This window comes from Pseudoliparis swirei, chromosome 13 (assembly GCF_029220125.1).
Source record: "Pseudoliparis swirei isolate HS2019 ecotype Mariana Trench chromosome 13, NWPU_hadal_v1, whole genome shotgun sequence".
Classification (NCBI taxonomy): Eukaryota; Metazoa; Chordata; class Actinopteri; order Perciformes; family Liparidae; genus Pseudoliparis; species Pseudoliparis swirei.
Window position 1 is genome coordinate 2,126,052 of NC_079400.1, and position 21,406 is coordinate 2,147,457.

At 43.1% G+C, this 21,406-nt stretch overlaps 2 protein-coding genes across 6 annotated transcripts; one reads left to right on the forward strand and one right to left on the reverse strand.

Moving 5' to 3' along the window:
* Positions 1 to 1,431: 1,431 nt before the first annotated feature.
* eif3c (eukaryotic translation initiation factor 3, subunit C) lies at positions 1,432 to 11,459 on the forward strand. Its single transcript, XM_056429391.1, has 23 exons — positions 1,432 to 1,573; positions 2,890 to 3,007; positions 3,094 to 3,159; positions 3,250 to 3,439; positions 3,621 to 3,746; positions 4,308 to 4,359; positions 4,834 to 4,958; positions 5,050 to 5,177; positions 6,123 to 6,264; positions 6,406 to 6,509; positions 6,789 to 6,930; positions 7,163 to 7,288; positions 7,515 to 7,608; positions 7,789 to 7,976; positions 8,181 to 8,405; positions 8,490 to 8,681; positions 8,845 to 9,016; positions 9,085 to 9,244; positions 9,392 to 9,457; positions 10,092 to 10,179; positions 10,272 to 10,437; positions 10,538 to 10,576; positions 11,055 to 11,459. The coding sequence occupies exons 2-23, from the start codon at positions 2,910 to 2,912 to the stop codon at positions 11,210 to 11,212; spliced, it is 2,847 nt and encodes a 948-aa protein (XP_056285366.1). The 5' UTR covers positions 1,432 to 1,573; positions 2,890 to 2,909; the 3' UTR covers positions 11,213 to 11,459.
* prodh2 (proline dehydrogenase 2) lies at positions 11,455 to 19,517 on the reverse strand. Of its 5 annotated transcripts, XM_056429394.1 has the most exons (10): positions 19,250 to 19,513; positions 17,238 to 17,428; positions 16,351 to 16,477; positions 15,044 to 15,115; positions 14,857 to 14,937; positions 14,597 to 14,740; positions 14,333 to 14,499; positions 13,090 to 13,180; positions 12,413 to 12,501; positions 11,455 to 12,247 (listed from the first exon to the last, which is right to left on the reverse strand). In XM_056429394.1, the coding sequence occupies exons 1-10, from the start codon at positions 19,469 to 19,471 to the stop codon at positions 12,034 to 12,036; spliced, it is 1,398 nt and encodes a 465-aa protein (XP_056285369.1). In that variant the 5' UTR covers positions 19,472 to 19,513; the 3' UTR covers positions 11,455 to 12,033. The 5 variants fall into 5 exon arrangements, with proteins under 5 accessions (XP_056285369.1, XP_056285370.1, XP_056285371.1 ...); XM_056429395.1 differs by lacking the exon at positions 13,090 to 13,180 and having other exon boundaries at positions 19,250 to 19,514; XM_056429396.1 differs by lacking the exons at positions 14,857 to 14,937; positions 15,044 to 15,115 and having other exon boundaries at positions 19,250 to 19,514.
* Positions 19,518 to 21,406: the final 1,889 nt, after the last annotated feature.

The window sequence follows — 21,406 nt, forward strand, 5'->3', positions numbered from 1 at the left end:
ATCACCCCTGAATGACAAGCTGAGACCTAAATCGAGGGATATTTTTAACTTCTCAAATGTATTTAATGAAAAGATGTTGCAGTTTGAATCTGAGTGTTCAGAATATCACAGTATGCACAACACAACTATTTAGTAATATTCCTTTTACAGTCAATTATGAACCAACAAGTGAATCTTAAGGACACAAGAATGCCGTCACATAAAATGACGTGGCGGGCCACATTTGGCCCGCGGGCCATGAGTTTGACAGTATGTTCTAATCTATGCCATACCTGCCATAAATATCATGATACTGATACAATACCATAAAACAGTACCATAAATACGATCCTGGTATATTTATCTATAATAGTAATAAATAAAATATCTGTATGGTTCACTTTTTACCAACTTTTTCAACACTTAACAAATGGCAGTATTATTAGTATTAGCCTACAAGATATTAATGAAACTACATGGAGCCATCATAGCATTGATTATCACTATGAGACTGTTAGTCTGTATCTGACCAGATGATACAGAGTTCATCAGGATGAGCAGCTGGAGAGTTACAGAAACAGAACTTTACAGACTGAACTTAAACATTTCACTTCTGGCATCTTTTTTAATTTTTATTTTTAAAGCCGAAAATTCCGCCACTTAACGGCACTCGCTGCGTAGTGTGCGCAGACAGCTCGACACGGAGCAGCGCGTGCGCTCTGATCGCTCTTTTAATGAAGTATCGATACTAAAAATATGCTAAATCACATCGCTCTTAACGTACGGGTACTTTGTTAGCATCGCTCCACCGTGCAGCGTGACAGCAGCAGATAGCGGGCTAACATTCAAGCTAACCTAAACCACCAAACGCTGAAGACATCTTGACGCTGATTGGCCGAGACGCGACACGTGCCCATCAAAGATGTTCTATTGCGAAAAGCACCACTCCACATTTTCTCCGCGTCCCACTCCAATCTCATAAACGCCGGCCGGCCAATTGACCCCCCCCCAAAACAAAAACTCTTCGGATCTACACGATTCACGTCAGTCACCTATTTTGGTTTCAAAACGGCGAATTTCGCCGAAAGGTGAGGGATTCTCATGCCTGCAGTTGGTTGTGCTTTATTGTTTATTATTAATGTATCTGTTAATCACTGACTATTCATTTGAGATGAATGTTTAATGTGTTTACGTCTGGCGAACTTTACGTTTAACCCGCTGGATGGCAACATAACGTCGGCCTGTTGCTGTCGTCGCTCTGCCGTAAACCACCTTGTGCTTCTTCGCTCTGCCGTAAACCACCTTGTTCTTCTTCGCTCTGCCGTAAACCCCCTTGTGCTTCTTCGCTCTGCCGTAAACCACCTTGTTCTTCTTCGCTCTGCCGTAAACCATCCATGTTCTTCGTCGCTCTGCCGTAAACCTGTTCTTCGTCGCTCTGCCGTAAACCGCCGTGTAGCTTACTTCCTTTCCTGACGCGACTTCCCTACAACGCTGTTTGCGCGTCTATATTTGTGGCCGTTTTACAGCAAAACTGGATTATAAAACCATTCCAAGTAGGCGGACACACTGCAAGATAACTTTCACCAGGACATAGGTGAGCATGTCTCAATATGTGATTCAAACGACGGGAGAATTTAAGGTTATTTCAGGTAAGAGGCTCCACGCGCGAGCAGGCCCCGAGCCCTCTCGCGTTAGCTTAGCATCAGCCGCCTCGTTAGCCTCGCGTTGCGTTATCAGATGGACATCTCGATTGTTCCTCGGTTCGGTGTGTTTACGTCATGTGGGTTTTGAGGAAGGAAAACAACGTCCTGTGTGAAGTAAAGTTTAATGGGGACTTGTGATCCATCTGTCAGCGCCGGACTGCGGCGGTTGTCGTTGTATATCACATCATAGAGGGACAGACGTCACATGTTGTCTGGAAAACTTGAGTTTGAGTTTAGTTTATATCGATCAGCAAAATATACAACAATCAGAATTCAACAGAAGAAGAAAGTGGCTGAGCGAAAGGGTCGAGGCTGAAGCTACCGAGCTGATAAGAGCCCTAAACTGAGTTCTCAAAACAAACTTATTTCAAAGAACCATATATATACATACACATATATATATATATATATATATGTGTATATATATAAATATGTATATGTGTATATACACATACATATATTTATATATATATAAATATATATGTGTGTATACACATATATATATATATGTGTGTGTATACACATATATATATATATTATATATAAATATACATACACATGTATATTTATATATATATATGTATGTATATATACAAATATATATATTATATATATGTGTGTATATATATATATACATACACATATGCATGCATACATGTATACACAAAACAAACAAACCAGAAATTCTAGAACTTGTCCCCATTAACAGTTTCTTATTCTGCTTCATCAATGCTCTTACGTCTATTCTTCTCCAGAGTCATGTCTTTACATTTTTTCTTGAATATCACCAGATTTTTACTTTCTTTGATGTCATCAGTTAAAATATTCCACCGTTTCACCCCACAGACAGAGATGCTCATGCTTTTTAGAGTCGTATGAGCGTAACAGCATAGCGTTAGTTAACTGTTCAATGAGCATGAACACTGCACACTTGCATGTCAGCTCTCTTCGGCTGTCTGTTATTGAAGCGAGCTCTAGTTTCTTACGTACCTGCTCAGCTTGACATCACTTAAAAACACGTTTGCATGTTATTCTTGCCTTAATGAGCACAGAAACTTGTCGAAATGTAGTTTTTATGCAAATCTGACGAGCAATAGGAAGCTACGCTGTTTTTCTAGATCTCGTATCTTGCAGCAGACATTTCTAAAGGATCAGGTGCAATGACTTTTGTTATTATTCATGTATTTTTTTTAAAATGTCTTCACAGATTGACTGCTTCCTTCAGCTATGTCTCGTTTCTTCGCCACCGGGTCTGACAGCGAGTCAGAGGAGTCCTCATCGGCTGATGAGACCACCACTAAAGGAACCGGAGCAATTTACAAGCAGTCAGTACAATTCACAATGAATCCCATCATCGGGATTTAGATGCGTCTTTCTGTCGTAATCTCACACCTGCGTATTGTTTTCACAGGTCGATGCTGCTTAGTGATGATGAGGAGGACACTAAGAGAGTGGTGCGCAGCGCAAAAGACAAAAGGTTGGTGTGGAATCTTTTTAAGGAGCATGTATTAAAAACTGTAGAGGTGCTCCTATCGGGAATTGGTCTGATTTCATTCTCGTCTCTTAGGTTTGAGGAGTTGACCAACCTTATCAAGACCATCAGAAATGCGATGAAGATTCGAGACGTGTCCAAATGTCTTGAGGATTTTGAGCAGTTATGTCGAGCCTTCCTCAAAAGCAAGACGATAGTGGACAAAGAGGGCGTTCCCCCTTTCTATATCCGCCTTCTTGCCGACTTGGAGGACTACGTGAACCAGGTCAGTCCCTCAAAGTGGAACCACAACTCAAAAAAATAGCAACAATCTAATCTGACAATGTTTTGTGCTTTGCCTGCTGCAAACAGTCTGTTAACCTTGATCAATGCTGTCTGACATGATTCATATCCAAGTCCCCAATTTTCCAGTACAATAAAAATAATCTACATTATTTTCTTTCCAGCTTTGGGAGGACAAAGAGGGCAAGAAGAAGATGAACAAAAACAACGCAAAAGCTCTCAGTACGCTGCGTCAGAAGATCCGCAAGTACAACCGAGATTACGAAACGGAAGTAGCTGCATACAAGGAGGTAAATTGGTGGTTCAAAACATGTACAGGTGGCTGGTTATGGGATAAATGTGTAACGTGAAATAAAAGAGCAGCCCATTGTCACCACAAGCTGCTCAGTCGCCACCTTTTCAGACTGTGTGTGACTGTGTGTGTGTGTGTGTGTGTGTGTGACTGTGTGTGTGTGTGTGTGTGTGTGTGTGTGTGTGTGTTAGAAGTATCAGGGTTCGAACGGTCATGGAAAACCTGGAAAAGTCATGGAATTTTAAAATGGTCATTCCCAGGACTGGAAAAGTCATGAAAAAAACTTAAATCATCAAAGTTTTGAAAAGTCATGGAAATGTGTTTTAATCACATGTTCATCTACGCCGAGTTTGAAACGATTAATATATATTTTTTTAAGAAAGACGCTCAAAATATAAGCCGGCGTACGCTCTCGATACGCAACATTTTCTAAATTGTTCATGTTTATACCGAGATTTCAGTTTGCTCATGGACATTTGGTTTAAAGTCCTGGAAATCCATCGGTCAACATGTGTAAGAACCCTGAAGTAAAATGTAATTGTCTTTTTCTCTCCGTTAGAACCCTCAGGAGTCTGCTGATGAAGAGGAGGAGAAGGAGGCAGGGGATTCTGGTAAGCTTCTTATATGTGCAGGTGTTTATTTTTATATCTCAAGAAACTTAAATATATAAATGAACTGTTCGTCCTAACTTCAGTGTCGATTCCTAAAATATGTTAAAATATAGAAACTGTTTGATTCCCTTCAGGGTCCTGTAGCACAGGTCATGTAAATCATTGCGTCAACGTGTAAACATGCGTACAGTTTTATGAATCAAGATTGTATCTGATCTCAAACAGTAGAATTAATTTACAAACAATTACATGAACAAATGTGGAAACAGCATTCAGTGTCATGACCTCCAGAAGTCACAGAAAAAGTCTTAATACCACGGAGAGACTCTAATCTGGAATTGTTCACACCTTTTCATTCTGTACTTAATGCTTTTGCAAACAATAAAAAGTACGCCTGATACTTTATACCGTATGACGATTCAATTGAATAACTGCTCATCTCAAAATTCATCGTGATTTATTTATTTATTCAAGGCTCCTCTTCTGATAGCGAGGAAGAGGATGGTGAAGATGGAGTGTCAGTAAAGGCCTTCTTAAAGAAAAAGCCTGAGGTTGCCCCAGAGGCCAGCAAGTTCCTCAAGTCTGCTAAAGGATCTGGGGTAAGAGGCCCGGAAACCATACGAGAGCTACAGAGAGAGAACGATGAGGACCTGATTCTAATGTACTGTTTCTCTTCCTCTCCCCTAATAGGATGAGTCTTCGTCTAGTGATGATGAGGATGACGCAGACTGGGGCTCAGACACTGCCGGCAGTGGCAGTGATAGCTCGGATGGCGGGGATGAAAAGAACGCTTCCATGGCTTTGGTGTTCCTCAAGAAGTGAGTCTTCTCTGCTTTCTTTGTGGATACCTCAAACTTTTCCTTTTTTAATGATGTAGTGCCTGAGTATTGATTTGTTTTTTGTAAGAAAATGATTTTGATAATGGAAGTGCTTAAAATATTTTTACAACTTTGCTTTTTTTTGCTTTGAAAACCAAACAACAATTTCTAAGTAATATACAGGAATTTCCCCCAAAACAACGTATAGACAAAACAATCCCTCTAAATCAGGGATGTCAAACTCATTTTTACTGTGGGCCACATCAGCATCATGGCCGCCCTCTTAAAGGGCCGGCAACACTTTATAAACTCCTCGAACATATTGTTAAATCTCTTTGAAATTAAATATTAATTTTTTATTAATAAAAAAAAAGAATTATTATCTCTTTGCATTTGATTATTGTTTATTTGAGTGTAGAAATATTGCACATGAGAAAATGTCTCTTATATTAGAACCTACATACATTTAATTTGAAACCTTAAAAAAAAGGAAGCATGGGAAATGTATCTTCAATTTCTTTGAGAAAAGGGGATCGCATGTCTTTCAAGCCGTCACGGGCCACATAAAATGATGCGGCGGGCCGGATTTGGCCTGCGGACCTTGTGTTTGACACCTGTGCTCTAAATCGTCACCTGTTGCCCACTAGAAGTGTTTGGTACAGAGATTCTGCCTGTATTTTCTCTTTTTCATATGTTGCTATGTTCTCAATGTCTCTGGGTGTCAGGAAGTGTCACCCCAGCCAATTGTGGTGCGCATGGTGTGCTTTGAATGTCGTCTATTTACAAACGGCAACCAACACATGTATTCTAAGATGCATCTAATGGAAATTAATCATTTATAAATGGAAATGATGGCAAGTAGTAGCCCTATTAGTAAGTAAATCAAAGGTCGAGCGGTTACTATCCTTAAAGTATCATGTTCATATACACTGTGGCTTCCTTCAGGATTCACGACGGTGAGAAGTCTGGTGAAAAGAAGCTCGGGAAGAAGAAGAAACTCAAGAAAAAGGAGCGCCTTGAGGAGGAGGAGGAGGGAGGAGAGGAGGTTGAGGGAGAATGGGAGAAGGTGAAAGGCGGCGCCCCAATGGTAAGAGCAATAGCTTGTGCACTCATTCATGATATTTATCTTTGGCACAGTGTCATATAATGAGTTTTAGCACAGTATGTATAGATATATATATTTATTGTCTCTAATCATGTCAATATCTATGCTGTGTGCTTTATTCAGGAAAAGCCCAAGATGTTTGCCAAAGGCACAGAGATCAACGTACCCGTCGTGGTGAAGAAGCTGAATGAGATCCTGCAAGCAAGAGGCAAAAAGGGCACCGACAGGTAACATGGCATCATAACTGAAGCTAAATGACGACACATATCTTTCATAATAATGATACACTGACAAAATAAATAGCCAGGTAGGAGCCTTTCTTATACCCTTGCACATCTGTTATTTGTCCTCTCCAAGTGTTATGCATCACAAGGAATGAAAAGGCTTTGTACAAGTGACACTTACAATACAGTTAGTGCAGAAAATGTTCAAAGATAATGTAAATATTGAACTGATGTCACTCTTGCTGATGTTTTCTCTCGCTCCTTTTGTCTCCCTCTTAACAGGGCGGCCCAGATTGAACTGCTCCATGCGCTGTCCAGCATCGCGGGTGAGAATAACTTGGGCCAAGGAGTCATGGTCAAGATTAAGTTCAACATCATCGCCTCCCTGTATGACTACAACCCCAACCTGGCGGCATTCATGAAGGTATTTTTTTAATTGTTAAAATCTGTTAAATTCAGAGTTGTACCTGGTAGAAGTTAAAACATGTTGTGTTCCATTCCTTAGAGAACCAATGTCCATGTTTTTTATATTTATCATGAAAGAACCATTGAAAATCATGATAGTATTTGATCTGTAACTTATGTTGACGACTGAGAAGTGTCAAGACTTTGACCCTGGCATTTAAAAATGAATCGTTCTGCCTCTTTGCCCTCAGCCTGATATGTGGAAGAAGTGCCTGGAGTGTATCGACGAGCTGCTGGACATCCTGTTTGAACACAGCGACATCTTCATCGGGGAGAACATTGCCGAGGACAGTGAGAATCTGGTTATCTCAGACCAGGTATCCCCTTTTTCAGTTTTTTAACATTTCTGGTATTTGTTGAAGGCAAATTTACATTTCTATGGGCATTGTCTGCATTATTTAAATGTGTCGGCGCATTGTCTTACACCTGGAAATAGTTCACCTTTTGCAAAAACTGCAGTATTTTTTTGCGTGTCTTGTCTCAGAAAGAGGCTGGCATTGCAATAACAATGTATATTTATTGCTTTATTTGTGTGTTTGTCAGCCCTTGAGGGTGCGTGGGTGCATTTTAACGTTGGTCGAGAGGATGGATGAAGAATTTAACAAGGTCATGCAGAACACCGATCCCCATTCACAAGGTGAGCTATACCAGAAAAAGACGCGTATAATTTAGAGTATCGTCATTTTAGATGTGAAAATAAATCATAGAGTATTATAGAATTATGTTGTAGGAATGCCGAAAGTGTTTTTCTGCATCACGTGATGTTTTCAAATCTGTTTCTAGCAGCTCATTGCTCTCTCCTCCACTTTTCCTCCAGAATACGTTGACAATCTGAAAGACGAGGGACGCGTTTGTGGCATCGTCGACAGACTGCTCGACTACATGGAGACCAAGGGCAGCACGGAGGAGATTTGCCGCATCTACCTTCGCAGAATCATGCACACCTACTACAAGTTTGACTATAAGGCTCACCGGCGCAGCCTGGGCCTCGAGCTGGAGTCCAAGGTGAGAAAAGCCCGAGAGTGAAAGAGGAGGACGCTTACCGTCCTCTGTTTGCGAGAAAGGGAACAAAGTTTGTTTCCTGACGGACGTCGACATATCTTTTTTCTTTTTGTTCTGGATGGGCTTTCCAGTGCGTCGCCACGAGATGAGCAGCTGTCTCTGTAAATGTGTTGATGAGCGCGAGGCGCTGACGTCTCTTTGCTTTAGTCCGAGCAGGACCAGGGAGAGAGCGAGGGGGTGGACAGCGCCGTGATCATGGACCGTCTCTGCAAGTTCATCTACGCCAAAGATCGCACCGACCGTATCCGTACCTGCGCCATCCTCTGCCACATCTACCACCACGCTCTGCATTCACGGTGGTACCAGGCCCGCGACCTGATGCTCATGAGCCACCTGCAGGACAACATCCAGCACGCTGACCCCCCCGTACAGGTAGGCCCAGGGCATTCGTTTAGGGTCCCTAGATGTTTTCTTATGTGGCTCTGCTTCTTAGTTAATATTCCCCCCCCCGTCTAGATCCTGTACAACAGAACCATGGTGCAACTTGGCATTTGCGCATTCAGGCAGGGCATGATTAAAGACGCCCACAACGCCCTGCTGGACATCCAGTCCTCTGGCCGAGCCAAGGAGCTCCTGGGTCAGGGTCTGCTCATGAGGAACATGCAGGAGAGGAACGCCGAGCAGGAGAAGATTGAAAAGAGAAGACAAGTAAGTCTCGCATGAGCCGTGAACTTGAGACCGAGATCCTGTTGGTTCTTGTTGTTGACAACCTGCTGGTCGGAGGTGGCTTTACTCACTAGGTGACGTGTGAAAGAGTCGCACGGTGGGGTTGGGTCACTTTACCAAAGCATCGCTTTGACCTCCCTTCCAGGTGCCGTTCCACATGCACATCAACCTGGAGCTGCTGGAGTGTGTGTACCTGGTGTCGGCCATGCTGCTGGAAATCCCCTACATGGCCGCGCACGAGTTTGATGCCCGCCGCAGGATGATCAGCAAGCAGTTCCATCACCAGCTCAGGGTTGGAGAGCGACAGCCGTTGCTGGGTACGCAGCGAGACCCCGAACAACTCGTCACAACAACGAGAGGATAACGAGACCTCTTTGTCCTCCAGGACCCCCAGAGAGCATGAGGGAGCATGTGGTGGCAGCCAGCAAGGCCATGAAGATGGGAGACTGGGGGACCTGCCACTCATTCATCATCAACGAGAAGATGAACAGCAAAGTGTGGGACCTGTTTCCCGAGACGCAGCGAGTGCGCGAGATGCTCGTCAGGTTAGCCTCCACCTTTCTAACCTGAAGCTAATTTATTGTCAAATGGGCATCATGTAAATTAATTAATTTATAAATGATCTTTTAAATATTTACGGTAATTTAAACTTAATCTGTATAATCACTTTCCTGATTGTTTCCTGTTTATAGGAAGATCCAAGAAGAGTCGCTGAGGACTTACCTGTTCACCTACAGCAGCGTATACGACTCCATCAGGTGAGCCCTCGATGCCACAGCACTGACTCTCAGGTGTTGGCTTTGTGTGGACGGGCTGCTTCCAGCTGACGCCTCAGATTACAGCCACTGGGACAGACATGTCTCTAATCCGCACATCAGAGATCAAACGGTGCTCAATTTGTGCTCCTATGAGAAGTAGGGATGGGTATCCTTTGTTTTTATCCGATATCGGTGCTAAACCAGTACTTTTAAAACGATACCGGTGCCTGAACCGATACTTTAAAAAAAGAAAAGAAGCACAATGAGGACATTCAAAACCTCTACGGCCAGATTCCCTGTAAAGCCGTTATCATGGAGCACCGATAAACGACGGATATCAGACTGTCACGCTCGCTCCCAGCTATCTTAAACATGGTTATAATGGCTAATTTATGATTTGTTGGCCTACTTTGGCTCACGCGGTCACACACGGCGCACGCCCCCGCTTTCAAAGTTAAATATGAGAAGCTATCGTAACCTGCTGACAGGGCGGAGCCACCAGAGAAGTTCAAAATAATCATGACATGTGCGTCGTGTTCCGGTCCGGTGGCTCCGGTCGTACAGGAACCCGACCCGGATGAGAATCTGTATTCCGGGGGAACGTTGTGATAACATCTGTGCGTCCGTCCTCCAGCATGGAAACGCTGACTGAGATGTTTGAGCTGGAGATCCCCACCGTCCACAGCATCATCAGCAAGATGATCATCAACGAGGAGCTGATGGTACGCTTCCACCGCCTCTTTCATGGGAAGGAAAACACTTTTGTGTTTGTAGTTCATCGTGTTCTAAATGTGTCCCGTCCTCCGGCCGCCAGGCGTCCCTCGACCAGCCCACGCAGACCGTGGTGATGCACCGCACCGAGCCCACCTCCCTGCAGAACATGGCCCTGCAGCTGGCCGAGAAGCTGGGCAGCTTGGTGGAGAACAACGAGCGCGTCTTCGACCTCAAGCAGGGGATCTACGGCGGGTACTTCAACAGAGGTGAGCTGGGAACTAATACCACACACGTCACTTCTCATTGTTATCGGGTGAAGCGTGCACACATGGAAACAATGATGTCTTCTTGATCTTTGCGTTACAGATCAGAAAGGTGGCTACCAACAGAAGTCTTACAACAGAGGTAAGTACCTTTTGTCACTTTATATTCTGCTTTCTCCTCACTCTTAACTCCCTGCCCTTATGAATCTAGTATTTCACTCTTTTTGTCCGTGCCAACGCCTCATGTGTTTCGTAGCTCCGTCCCTCTTGCGTTGCACGATAACCTTCCCCAAACCAACATGCTTTATTCTCTGCTGCTTATTACCATGTCACTTGTGTTGGCTTGCATTTGATCTGCAACTAACCTATAATACATTAAAATGTAAGGTTGCGTGTTGGATTATGTCCGAACAAGAAAAGTTACTCGTTGTTTCTAACGGCTCCACTGGAATTCCGTCATATTTAAGCTATTTGACCACTTTACACTTTAAAGGTGACGGTATTATTTTGAATTGTGTGTGAACCATTTTAACAACGGCAGAGGAGGTGAAAAGCTTTTTGTCCTTAAATCCTGCAACGTAGACGCGTGTTGGTGACGATGTTTTCTCCCTTGTTTACAGATGGTGGGAGAGGGGGTTACCAGCAGAATCGGGGAGGCTACAATCGTGGTGGCTACAGAAACCAAAACTACCAAGGCCACCAAAACTATCAAGGCCACCAAAACTACCAAGGCCATCAGGGCTACCAAGGCCACCAAAACTACCAGAGCAACTACTGAGCTGGACGCGCGTGGCGTTCAGGCTCTGCGCCTGAACCGGTCTTTACTCCACGACCGGAACATCGGTCTGGGTTTCTGTGCGGTTCTTCCCGCCGTCAGACGCCGCCGAAACGGCCCAAAGTTATTGCAGCAATCGCTCGTCCCACTGCGGCCGCTCAGCGGTATTTCAGTTCTTATTTCAGTTATTATTATTGCCAGAACATTGTAATAATAGAGGAGTTGCAAATAAACAATTACAACGATTAAACGGCGTGTTTTTGTTTTTAATATGAATTCAATTCAAAGATCATAAACAAGGAAACGAAGAAGAGATGACGTCAGTTTGAATTGTTCCACTCTAAACTTCATGACTGAATCTTCAACATTACGGCTCCATCTTTACGTTGGGTGGAGTCTGATTATCACATTTGCAAATGTCAAGATCTGGAAACCAAAAATGGATTTGAAATGACTTCAATATCTAAGAATATGTTTTCGCTGCGTTAGAAAGTCAGAATATGTTTTCTGTTATCACAATCTGATTCTTATTTACCAGAAATGAAATTCAACTAAAAACACGAGTCCCTCCATATTTTCATAGAATGTATACTTTATATTGTAAAGTCTAGTTTTAATTACGGAACAGATTTGTCAATGAGGAATTCTCGATGGCCAGACGTGAAAACAACAACATGGCCGAGATTCTGTTCCCACTTGTCGAAGCAGGCGTGACTTTTTATAACCGAGTGTTGCAAACAGACAAAACTCAAGACACACAATATATCAGCATGGGGTCTCCTCTCCCCTTCCCTCTGAGTGTAGATGGACTTCACAGTCTGTCTTTATATCTTGAGGCGTTTCCCTCTTCCCAGGCGTCCTATTGGCCGCCTCTCCTCGGGGTCAGTCTTCTGTAGAGCTCTTTCCTCAGCAGGTTCCTCTCTTTGCGGATTCCCTGCAATACGATGCGATTCTCCTGAGCCCGACGCACCAAGTAGGGCAGCGTGTCGTCCACCGAGCCGTACGGCACTGACTTGTAGACCGCATAACCCTCCTTTGCTGCGGGGAAGAGGAGAGAGAGGGACTATTTCAGCATGTCATTGTTGCCCAGAGTAGTTTACACGAAGAGAAGTCGGGTGGTCCGACGGCTGCAGGAGAACAAGACGCGGCAGCTCTCGCAGGAAGATGTAGATGTAAAGAACGCCACGTCGAGGCGCCGCTCACCCAGCGTGAGGGAGACGTGGTCGCACATCCCCAGAAGCTGGCCGAAACACACCGAGCCGCCGTCGTGGTCCATCCCCAACTCCTCCATTCTGAAGATTCAATTCAGTTTATTTGTAGAGCCCATTTTCACAAATTACAAATTCCCCTCAGAGTGCTTTTCAATCTGTACACATAGACATCCCTGACCTTTGACCTCACATGGGATCAGGAACAACTCCCAAACAACCCTTCAGGGTAAAAGGTCAGAACCCTTGAGGAGAGAACAGAGGAGGATCCCTCTCCAGGATGGACAGGTGTCATAGATGTCATGTGACCAGAAGGAATCATTACACACTAATTAAAACACAGCAACAACACAATGAAGATGACAGAGTGGATGAAGAGTTGGTAGTCGGCATATTCCACCATCCATCGGGATGACATACACGATACTTCATCTCCTGCAGCGGTCGCAGGAGATGATTAAAAGACGACTTCCCCCAATGTAGCTCTGCACAGTAACGCTGTCAGAGGGCTTCATGCGTGTTTCATACACACACCTATAAAACTTTTGATGCGAAATCCTTCGAGAAGGAGGAAGCAGACAAACTCTTTCACGGCACACAAAGTTTAGCAAATTGTTTTCAGACTTCCGTGCAATTCTTCACGTCCTCTCACCGCGTGGCGGCTCGCCTCACCGACTCCTCGTTGTGAGTGGCGACGATCATCCTGCGTCGCTCGGGTTTCTGCAGAATGGCTTCCAGCATCAGGTCCAGCGAGCCGTTGTAACTGCACAGACACGAGCGCCGATGAGACGTGTTGGAATCCAGTTCAGTCGCAAACATGATCCGAGTCCTTCAGCAGAGGGCTGCGGAGAGGAAGTGTGTGTGTGGGCCGACCTGGACGTTGGCATCACACTGGCTACTGGATCGCTTCTCACACATGTCAGAGAACGGAACTTTAACAAATCTCAGGGATCTAACCAAAAAAAACATTTTTTTAAACCCGTAGGCCTACACATTCAGACGAGGAAACCAGAAGTGCAGAAATGCTCATTTCCGGGTTTTAGGACTCATTCCTGCATTCTAACAGACACAGGAGATGCTCCTGAGCAAAGTGACGGTTAATGTCGTCCCCACCCAAGATGAAGTCTTTTTCAACTGAAATGACGAATATGGAAGAAGCAGAACTCGTCTATGAAATCATTTATTCTTGCGAGAAGAGTCCCCGTGACACGGAGTCCCTCAGGAGTCTGTGAGGGTGAACTGAAGTGTCAATGACATCATGTATTTAAGGAAACAGGAAGAAGGAGGAGCCAGAAGGAGACTTCTGTCTTCAGGTCATTTGATGAGTAATAATAATAATAATAATGCATTTCATTTTTATCGCACTCTTCCTTCAAAGAATCTCAGAGTGCCACACATATAGTGAAATCAAATAAAACCGATTAAAACATAGTTAAAGCAACCCATAAAAATATAAAAAAATAAGAATGTAATAGCTGACAATAAATTAACTCACGGTAAAAAATGCCTTCCTGACTAAAAAGGTATTTAGGCCAGTCTTAAAAGAGTTCAGTGTCTGAGTTGCCCTCAGGTGGTCAGGGAGACCGTTCCACAAGCGTGGCGCTGCCGAGTAACTAAATGATCCGATCGCCCGGTGATCAATCAAGTGATCAGGTCCCTTTTATGAGGATACTTAAAGGAAAGATCCTGTGAATTATAACTCCTCTCAATCAGGCTTCATCCTGTCCTCTGGCAGAATCTGTCTCCACAAGTGATTCTTTCACATCATGTCAAAGAGAAAGAAGAATATATAACATTCCCATCACAGCAAAGGCTCATGTTGGTCGGCATCACTGATGGAACTGATGAGCGCTAAAGACTCAGACTGTATGTTGTTTTATCTGTGATTCCTCGTGAGTGATGACCTCTTCCCCACCTGTCGTTGGTGTCCTCCCAGCGCTGGTGGACGGGGTCCAGACGGCCCTCTTTCTCCGCCAGCTTCCTCTCCTTGTCCATGTAGGCTCCCCGTACCAGCTTGACGCCCAGGCAGAAACCCTCATCGCTCGACAGCCGCAGAGCTTCTGCCAGGAGAGACCCGGACTCCTGGAAACACAGACGGGGATCATCCATCTGATGACGTGAGGACATTCTGAGTCTCGTCAACTCCGGTGTTCAGTCCATTAAAGTGAAAAACATTTGCCTTGAGGTAACACTGATATGTGTTCCAAATCCAGGCGTCGTCTTTGTTGAACTTCTTCATCATCGCCATGGTGACAAGAGAGAGGGTCGGATTCATGTAGGTGTACTCTGCATCGACCAGGACTCGGACCTTGTTTACACTTGCCTAAAAATTTTAAAAAAGCACAACGGATTTCTAATACAAAGTCGTCGTTCAGAATCACAACAACATGTCAGTTCAATGCAGTTCTCCCATGAAGTCTAACTCCCCTTCACATGTACCTCGGCTATTTTGTTGAGTCTCTGCAGGCCACAGAGGAAATGGGCAACTTCACTTTCATTTAAACCAGGGAATTCGATTGGCTGAAAGAGGCAGTTTCAGACAAAGGTCAGAGGTCATTTAACATTTAATGGAATAGAATCACCCTCGTCAACTCTGTAAACCGGGGCCAAAAGGAAGACGTCTGACCTCTCCGTCCATCGCTCTGACAAGGAGGTTCAGGTCATACGGTTGTCGGCTGATGAGGGTTGTGACCTTCACCTTTACACACGCAGAGAAAGACACAAACTGAAACAGTCCTGGGAACGTCAAACACTCAAATGTGTGTTCTTATCTTTTTTTCCCACATATGTTTGCGCAACAAAAACTGGGAACGTCCCAAATGGGTTTCCTTGCTCCCTCCCAAACCCCCTCGACTGAAAGATAAATATGTCCTGTTTGTTTTGTTTGCTTTCCATCTTTGTGTTGTTCTGTCTCTGTGTCTTTGTGTATTCAGAAAAGCGCTATATAAGTTTGAGTTATTATTATTTTTATTGGTATATTATCTAGCATTTGACATTCCTACCATAACATCTCATTCCCAGTAAAGAATTATAGTAGAAGTTCAATTAACCCTCCTGTGACCTTCAATGTACTCACATATTTTACCCCTGGGGTCAATTTGAACCTAGAGAAAATTATTAGAATTAATATTGTTTCCCAAGTTTAAGTGTGAGGTACTTTATGTGTGTTTGTTGATACCTAAATAGCCCTTTAAATAAATATAAAAGTTGATATTTACCTTCGCATTGAAAATGCCGGAAGGTTATGTTTTGATCGCCGTGTATTTATTTATTTATTTATTTCTTTATTTGTATGCGTGTTATTCGCAAATCTCAAAAAGTATTGAACCGAATCGCATGAAATTTGGTGGGATGATTGTTTATTATCCGGGGACCAGTTGATTAGATTTTGGGATCGATCGGGTCAAAGGTCAAGGTCAAAGGTCATGAACAGGTCAAATCTTCTTGAATCACATGGAATTTGGTGGGATGATTGGTTATTATCCGGGGACCATTTGATTAGATTTTGGGATCAATCGGGTCAAAGGTCAAGGTCAAGGTCATGGAAAGGTCAACATCTTTTTTTACCATAGCACGATACATTTTTGTCCAATTGGCATGCAACTAATGCCAAAATGTTCATAATTCAATGCCCAATCTTGTGATATGCAAAGGTATGCGCTCTACCGAGTGCCCGTTCTAGTTCTTATATGTTTTACACAGTGAAAAACAGCCTGTGGTTAAATTGTACAGGACATTGAAAACATATCATCATGTGAATTTTATGTGTTCCCAGTTGTCCCCAATAAATTAGGAAAAGTCATGAAATATGAATTTTAAAAAATGATGTCAACATTGAATGGGGTCAGATTGACCCCAAAGGTCACAGGAGGGTTAAAAATAGCTTGGAGAGGTAATATCCTGACAACGTCACGATGTAAATCGGCGCCTTACACACAGATCTGGGCTGAGCAGAGCGGTGACCTTCAGCTGCATCATGGGCTCTTTGCTCCAGGCGTTGCGATGTGACATCCGCACGCATTCCAACATGGCCTCCATGTTGTCGTCATATCTCTTCTCACTGGCGGTGACAAAAAAGCAAAAACTTGTTTTAACACACAAGAGCATTTCACTTTTATAACCGCAGTGTAAAGGAAATGTGGGTTTCCAGTGGACTGAGGTGCAAAATGTCAAACTGTGACTTTCTAAATCAGCACGGAATTTGCATTAATTACATTATTATTACTACACCAAGTGTGGTGCATGCACAATAGATCACAGGAGGACGTGTGTAACCACATGAATGTGAGCTGAGTCAGTGTCGCCGCCCAGAAGAGGAGCATACCAGAGCATCTCCACGGTTCCTTCTATCCTCTATTTGTCTTTGAGCAAAAACAGCTTCCAAATGCAACGTGAAAAGAGTGTGTGACTTTTTGCTGTTTGTTTTTATGTGGCGTGCTTTTGTTGTCAAGCCTGAGCGCACAGAGTCATTACCTTCGCATTGAAAATGCGGAAGGTTATGTTTTTGATCGCCGTGTATTTATTTATTTATTTGTATGTGTGTTATTTGCATAACTCAAAAACTATTAAACCGAATCGCATGAAATTTGGTGGGATGATTGGTTATTATTCGGGGGCCATTTGATTAGATTTTGGGATCAATCGGGCCAAAGGTCAAGGTCATGAAAAGGTCAACATCTTCTTTTTACCATAGCGCGGTAAATTTGTATCCAATTGGCATGCAACTAATGCCAAAATGTTCATAACTCAATGCCCAATCTTGTGATATGCGAAGGTGTGCGCTCTACCGAGTGCCCATTCTAGTTCCAGATGTGTCGTACCCTGCGCTCTCCCCCAGATCCTCCTCGATGGGGACGGCCAGCATGGGCCTCAGTCCCAGCGAGCTCATCTTCTCCATGGACCGAGAGATCTCGCTCTCGTTCTCACCGGCCACGAACTGGGCGTACACGGTGGGCCGCAGCAGCAGGGAGAAGCCCCTCCTCCCCAGGAGGGCGCGCGCCACTGTCAGCAGCTGTAAGAAGAGGAGAAGGAGAGGAAGAGTGATGAAGAGGAGGACGGGGACTCATGGCGTGACACGGACTCAGTGGTGAAATGTAACTCCTTTTTAAAGCCCCATTATGCGGAAGGTTATGTTTTGAGCGTGTATTTATTTATTTATTTATTTGTATGCGTGTTATTCGCATAACACAAAAAGTATTAAACCGAATCGCATGAAATTCGGTGGGATGATTGGTTATTATCCGGGGACCATTTGATTAGATTTTGGGATCAATTGGGTCAAATGTCAAGGTCATGAAAAGGTCAAAATCTTCTTTTTACCATAGCACGGTCAATTTATATCCAATTGGCATGCAACTAATGCCAAAATGTTCATAATTCAATGCCCAATCTTGTGAAATGCGAAGGTATGCGCTCTACCGAGTGCCCGTTCTAGTTTACTTTTGTTTTGGGGGACTGCAAAGACTTTGGGGACTGTCGGGATCCGGGGATTATACTTCGTTTTGAGTGGGTTTGATTGTTTGTAGTGTATGTGTTCATTTTGGGGGCTTGCAGATGCATTGAATTTGATTTAATATAATAACATTTGGGTTTCCGCATATCGACTGTGTGTTTTTCTTTTACGACCATTTGAGCAGAGAGAGTTAACACCAGAATTCGCAGATCCGCCCATTCCCTTTTTTTTTAGCGTATTGTACCTTTTCCCCTTGATTGAGTTGCTAAGGGCGAATTGTTACAAAATAACCAAAAGAATGACAACATTTAGTTTAGATGAAATACCGATCGCGTTTTCAGCCTATATACGTTGTTTTCTAAATGTTTGAATGTGGAGTACGTGTGATCGAATACAATATTGTTGACAACACCAAAAAGCTACATATTCATAATTTACATTGGAATGTGTAATTCATTACAAGAGACTTCGCTTGCTTCGCCCTTATGCTGTAGCTGCGAGCGTGGACTGGCACTATATGACATTGCGTAATCACTGCCAGAAAGCAGGTCGAAGTTCATCCGCCCCGGATCGGGCGCCCCAGAATCCTATAGCGGAGTTATTTCCCCACAGACCCCCGATGACTGGCGGAGCTGCAAATCGCCATATTAAAAGTCATTGTAGCGGCACAATTTTTTTCAAGCTGTTATTTTAAGGTACAATTGTTACATAATGTTACTTTAAGTTCTCTTTAATGATTTTACATGTGGTGCAGTTGGTTGGACAACACATCAGCGTTATGATATTACACCTTGTGATTACATTTTCAGAATCTAATATATATTAAGAAATATAAGAATTAAAAGAATAATCAGGAGATCAATCCATAATGAAAGTAGATGCAGTCTTTCACAAAATATATTTTTAATTATAGCGCCACCTGCTACAACGTAAAAATCCTGCTTCTACATGAATGCACGAGGATCATAATCGAGTGACGTAACAGGACAACAGGCTGCAGCCAGTCTGCTCTGAATACTTACAATTGTAATACCTTCTACATTTGTTTAGTCACGTTTGCCATGTACTTTTACTTGTCGTGTTTTTACAGTGTGGTATTAGTACTTTTAATTACATGAGGAATCAGAATACTCCCCCCACCACTGCAGCTCTTATTGAACATATGTGTTGTACATCCATGGAGCCCGTTACACAACAGTACTCCCGTCTCTGCATTGCTCTCCAGCACAATATCATAATATATTCACAAAATAAATACAAAATGTGGGGTCATTATAAAACCAATAGATTGCCTTTCGTGACTTTTTCATAAACTGCTCTAATGTGTTGGACTCAAAACCTCTTTTCATCCATTCACTCGTCACAAACTCACATCCTTACCTTCCCACAGTTGTTGACGAGCACAGGGAAGGAACAGAGCTGGAAGATGCACAGAGCGCGGAGCAGCTCCCCCAAGCTCTTCACCCCGAAGGCCCCGGACTCCTCGAAGGCCAGGGCCGCCGAGAGACGGCCAGGCCGCTGGACCGCCGCCGTCCTGGAGGCCGACGAGCCCAGCAGCCTCAGCGACGACACGTGAGGGAGTGATGGACGCCAGCGAGACATCGTCCTCCCAGGAGAAGAGTGTGTGTGTGTGTGTGTCAAAGAGACATTGCGATTTGAAGGTTTGCGTGTAGACCAGTGAAATTCATCCCACCCACACACACACACACACACACTAGTTAATAGGTGACTTAAGTTAAATAAACATGAAGTTGACCTTTAGCATCAACCCACCAGCGTTCATTCTCGGTTTCTACAACTCTGACTTTAAAAGTTCCCTTTGTTATGTTTACAACACTTTTGACATGTTAGATGGGAGATTTTTGCTCGAAGCTTTGGAAAACATTTGTCTGTAAAAGCAAATTCTCGTCTGGACGAGGCGTTCGGAGAGCAGCGCAACGATCAAGGAGTGTCAAGGAGCAGAATTCATGGTTGCATTTATAGTTATAGCGACAATAATATTGTCTTTTTAAAAACCTGTGACCTTCAAATTTACGATAATCTTTTACCCCTGAGGTCAATTTGACCCCAGCAATTAAAACCTAGAGAAAATTATTAGAATTAATATTGTTTCCCAAGTTTAAGTGTGAGGTACTTTATGTGTGTTTGTTGACTACCTAAACATCCCTTTAAATACATAATAAAGTTGATATTTCTTCTATGTTTTACACAGTGAAAAACAGCCTGGGGTCAAATTGTACAGGACATTGAAAACATATCATCATGTGAAAGTTATATTTACCCAGTTGTCCCCAATAAATTAGGAAAAGTCAAGAAATATGAATTTAAAAAAATGTTGTCAATCATTTATTTAGAGACGTTAAACATTGAATGGGGTCAAATTGACCCCAAAGGCAACAGGAGGGTTAAAAGTGAAACAGCTGACGTTGGGATCCTTTAGGGATATTGCACTAAGGATCTGTGAACGTGTAACAAATGCTCCGGAGAGGTCATCTCTCAGGGGGCGGGGTGGTCAAATATGTTTTTCTAAAAAAAGACCAAACAGGAGAGGGAATGATTTACCTCCCCACGGCGAGGTCACTGCGGTGCAGACTTCGGTAATTCTTTACTAAAGATAACGTGTGATTTTGATGGAGCTTCTCGTTACTACAAAAAAAATGTACTCTGTTTTTTTTAAATTCATGTCAAAAGCTTGAGGAAACAAGGGAGCCGTTGCAATCCGGTCATGAATCTAAGTTAAAGATAAGATAGTTTTGATGAAGAAACGCACACTGCTTGTGCAGGTAAAGGGGGAAACTGGCTTTGAGATTAGTCAAAGTATTATATCTGTCATCCATCAGAAGAGAGAGAGAGAAGTCTCAGCGTGATGTTGACAATTTGTCTAAATGTTACTCTGCAAGTTTGACATTTTGAGAAATATTGTTATTCACGTTCAACATCAATACCACTTTGTATACTGTGGATATATTTTCCGTTTTAATCCGTCATTTTAGTTTGTCATACGTTTATATCTCCTGTTTTCACACAGTACACAGTAATGCGCCATGTCTCATTTGTTAATTAGATTTAAAAACTGAGGTGTGAAAACATCATATTGTGGTTCTGCGGGACGGAGCCTGTTGTTCTGGTTCAGCCGTATGTCCCCTGCTATTACGATGATATTTGTTGTTAGTCGCTGCGTTTTACCAATATGTGACTCCCAAATAAGCCCAGTGGCATATTTCCCAGAATAGAAATAGAATGCAAACATTTAAACGAAGACAACCCAAAAGTCTCTTTTAGTGTTTTAGTGATATTGAATCACAAAAGTCTGGAGTATGGATCATTTTTTATTATTTATTTTTCACACTGGAATGAATATTTGAAAAGGAAATCTTCTTCTATTTACACATTTTAATCCCATTCATCGGTTTCTCAGCTGAAGCCTCAGGGAGACACGCCCCCCACCGGGCGGCGGGCTTCTGGAACTGAGGCGAGGACATTGCACACCAAAAAAAAACTCAAAGCGCTATTCAGCCAAAAATATTTGTACAACTT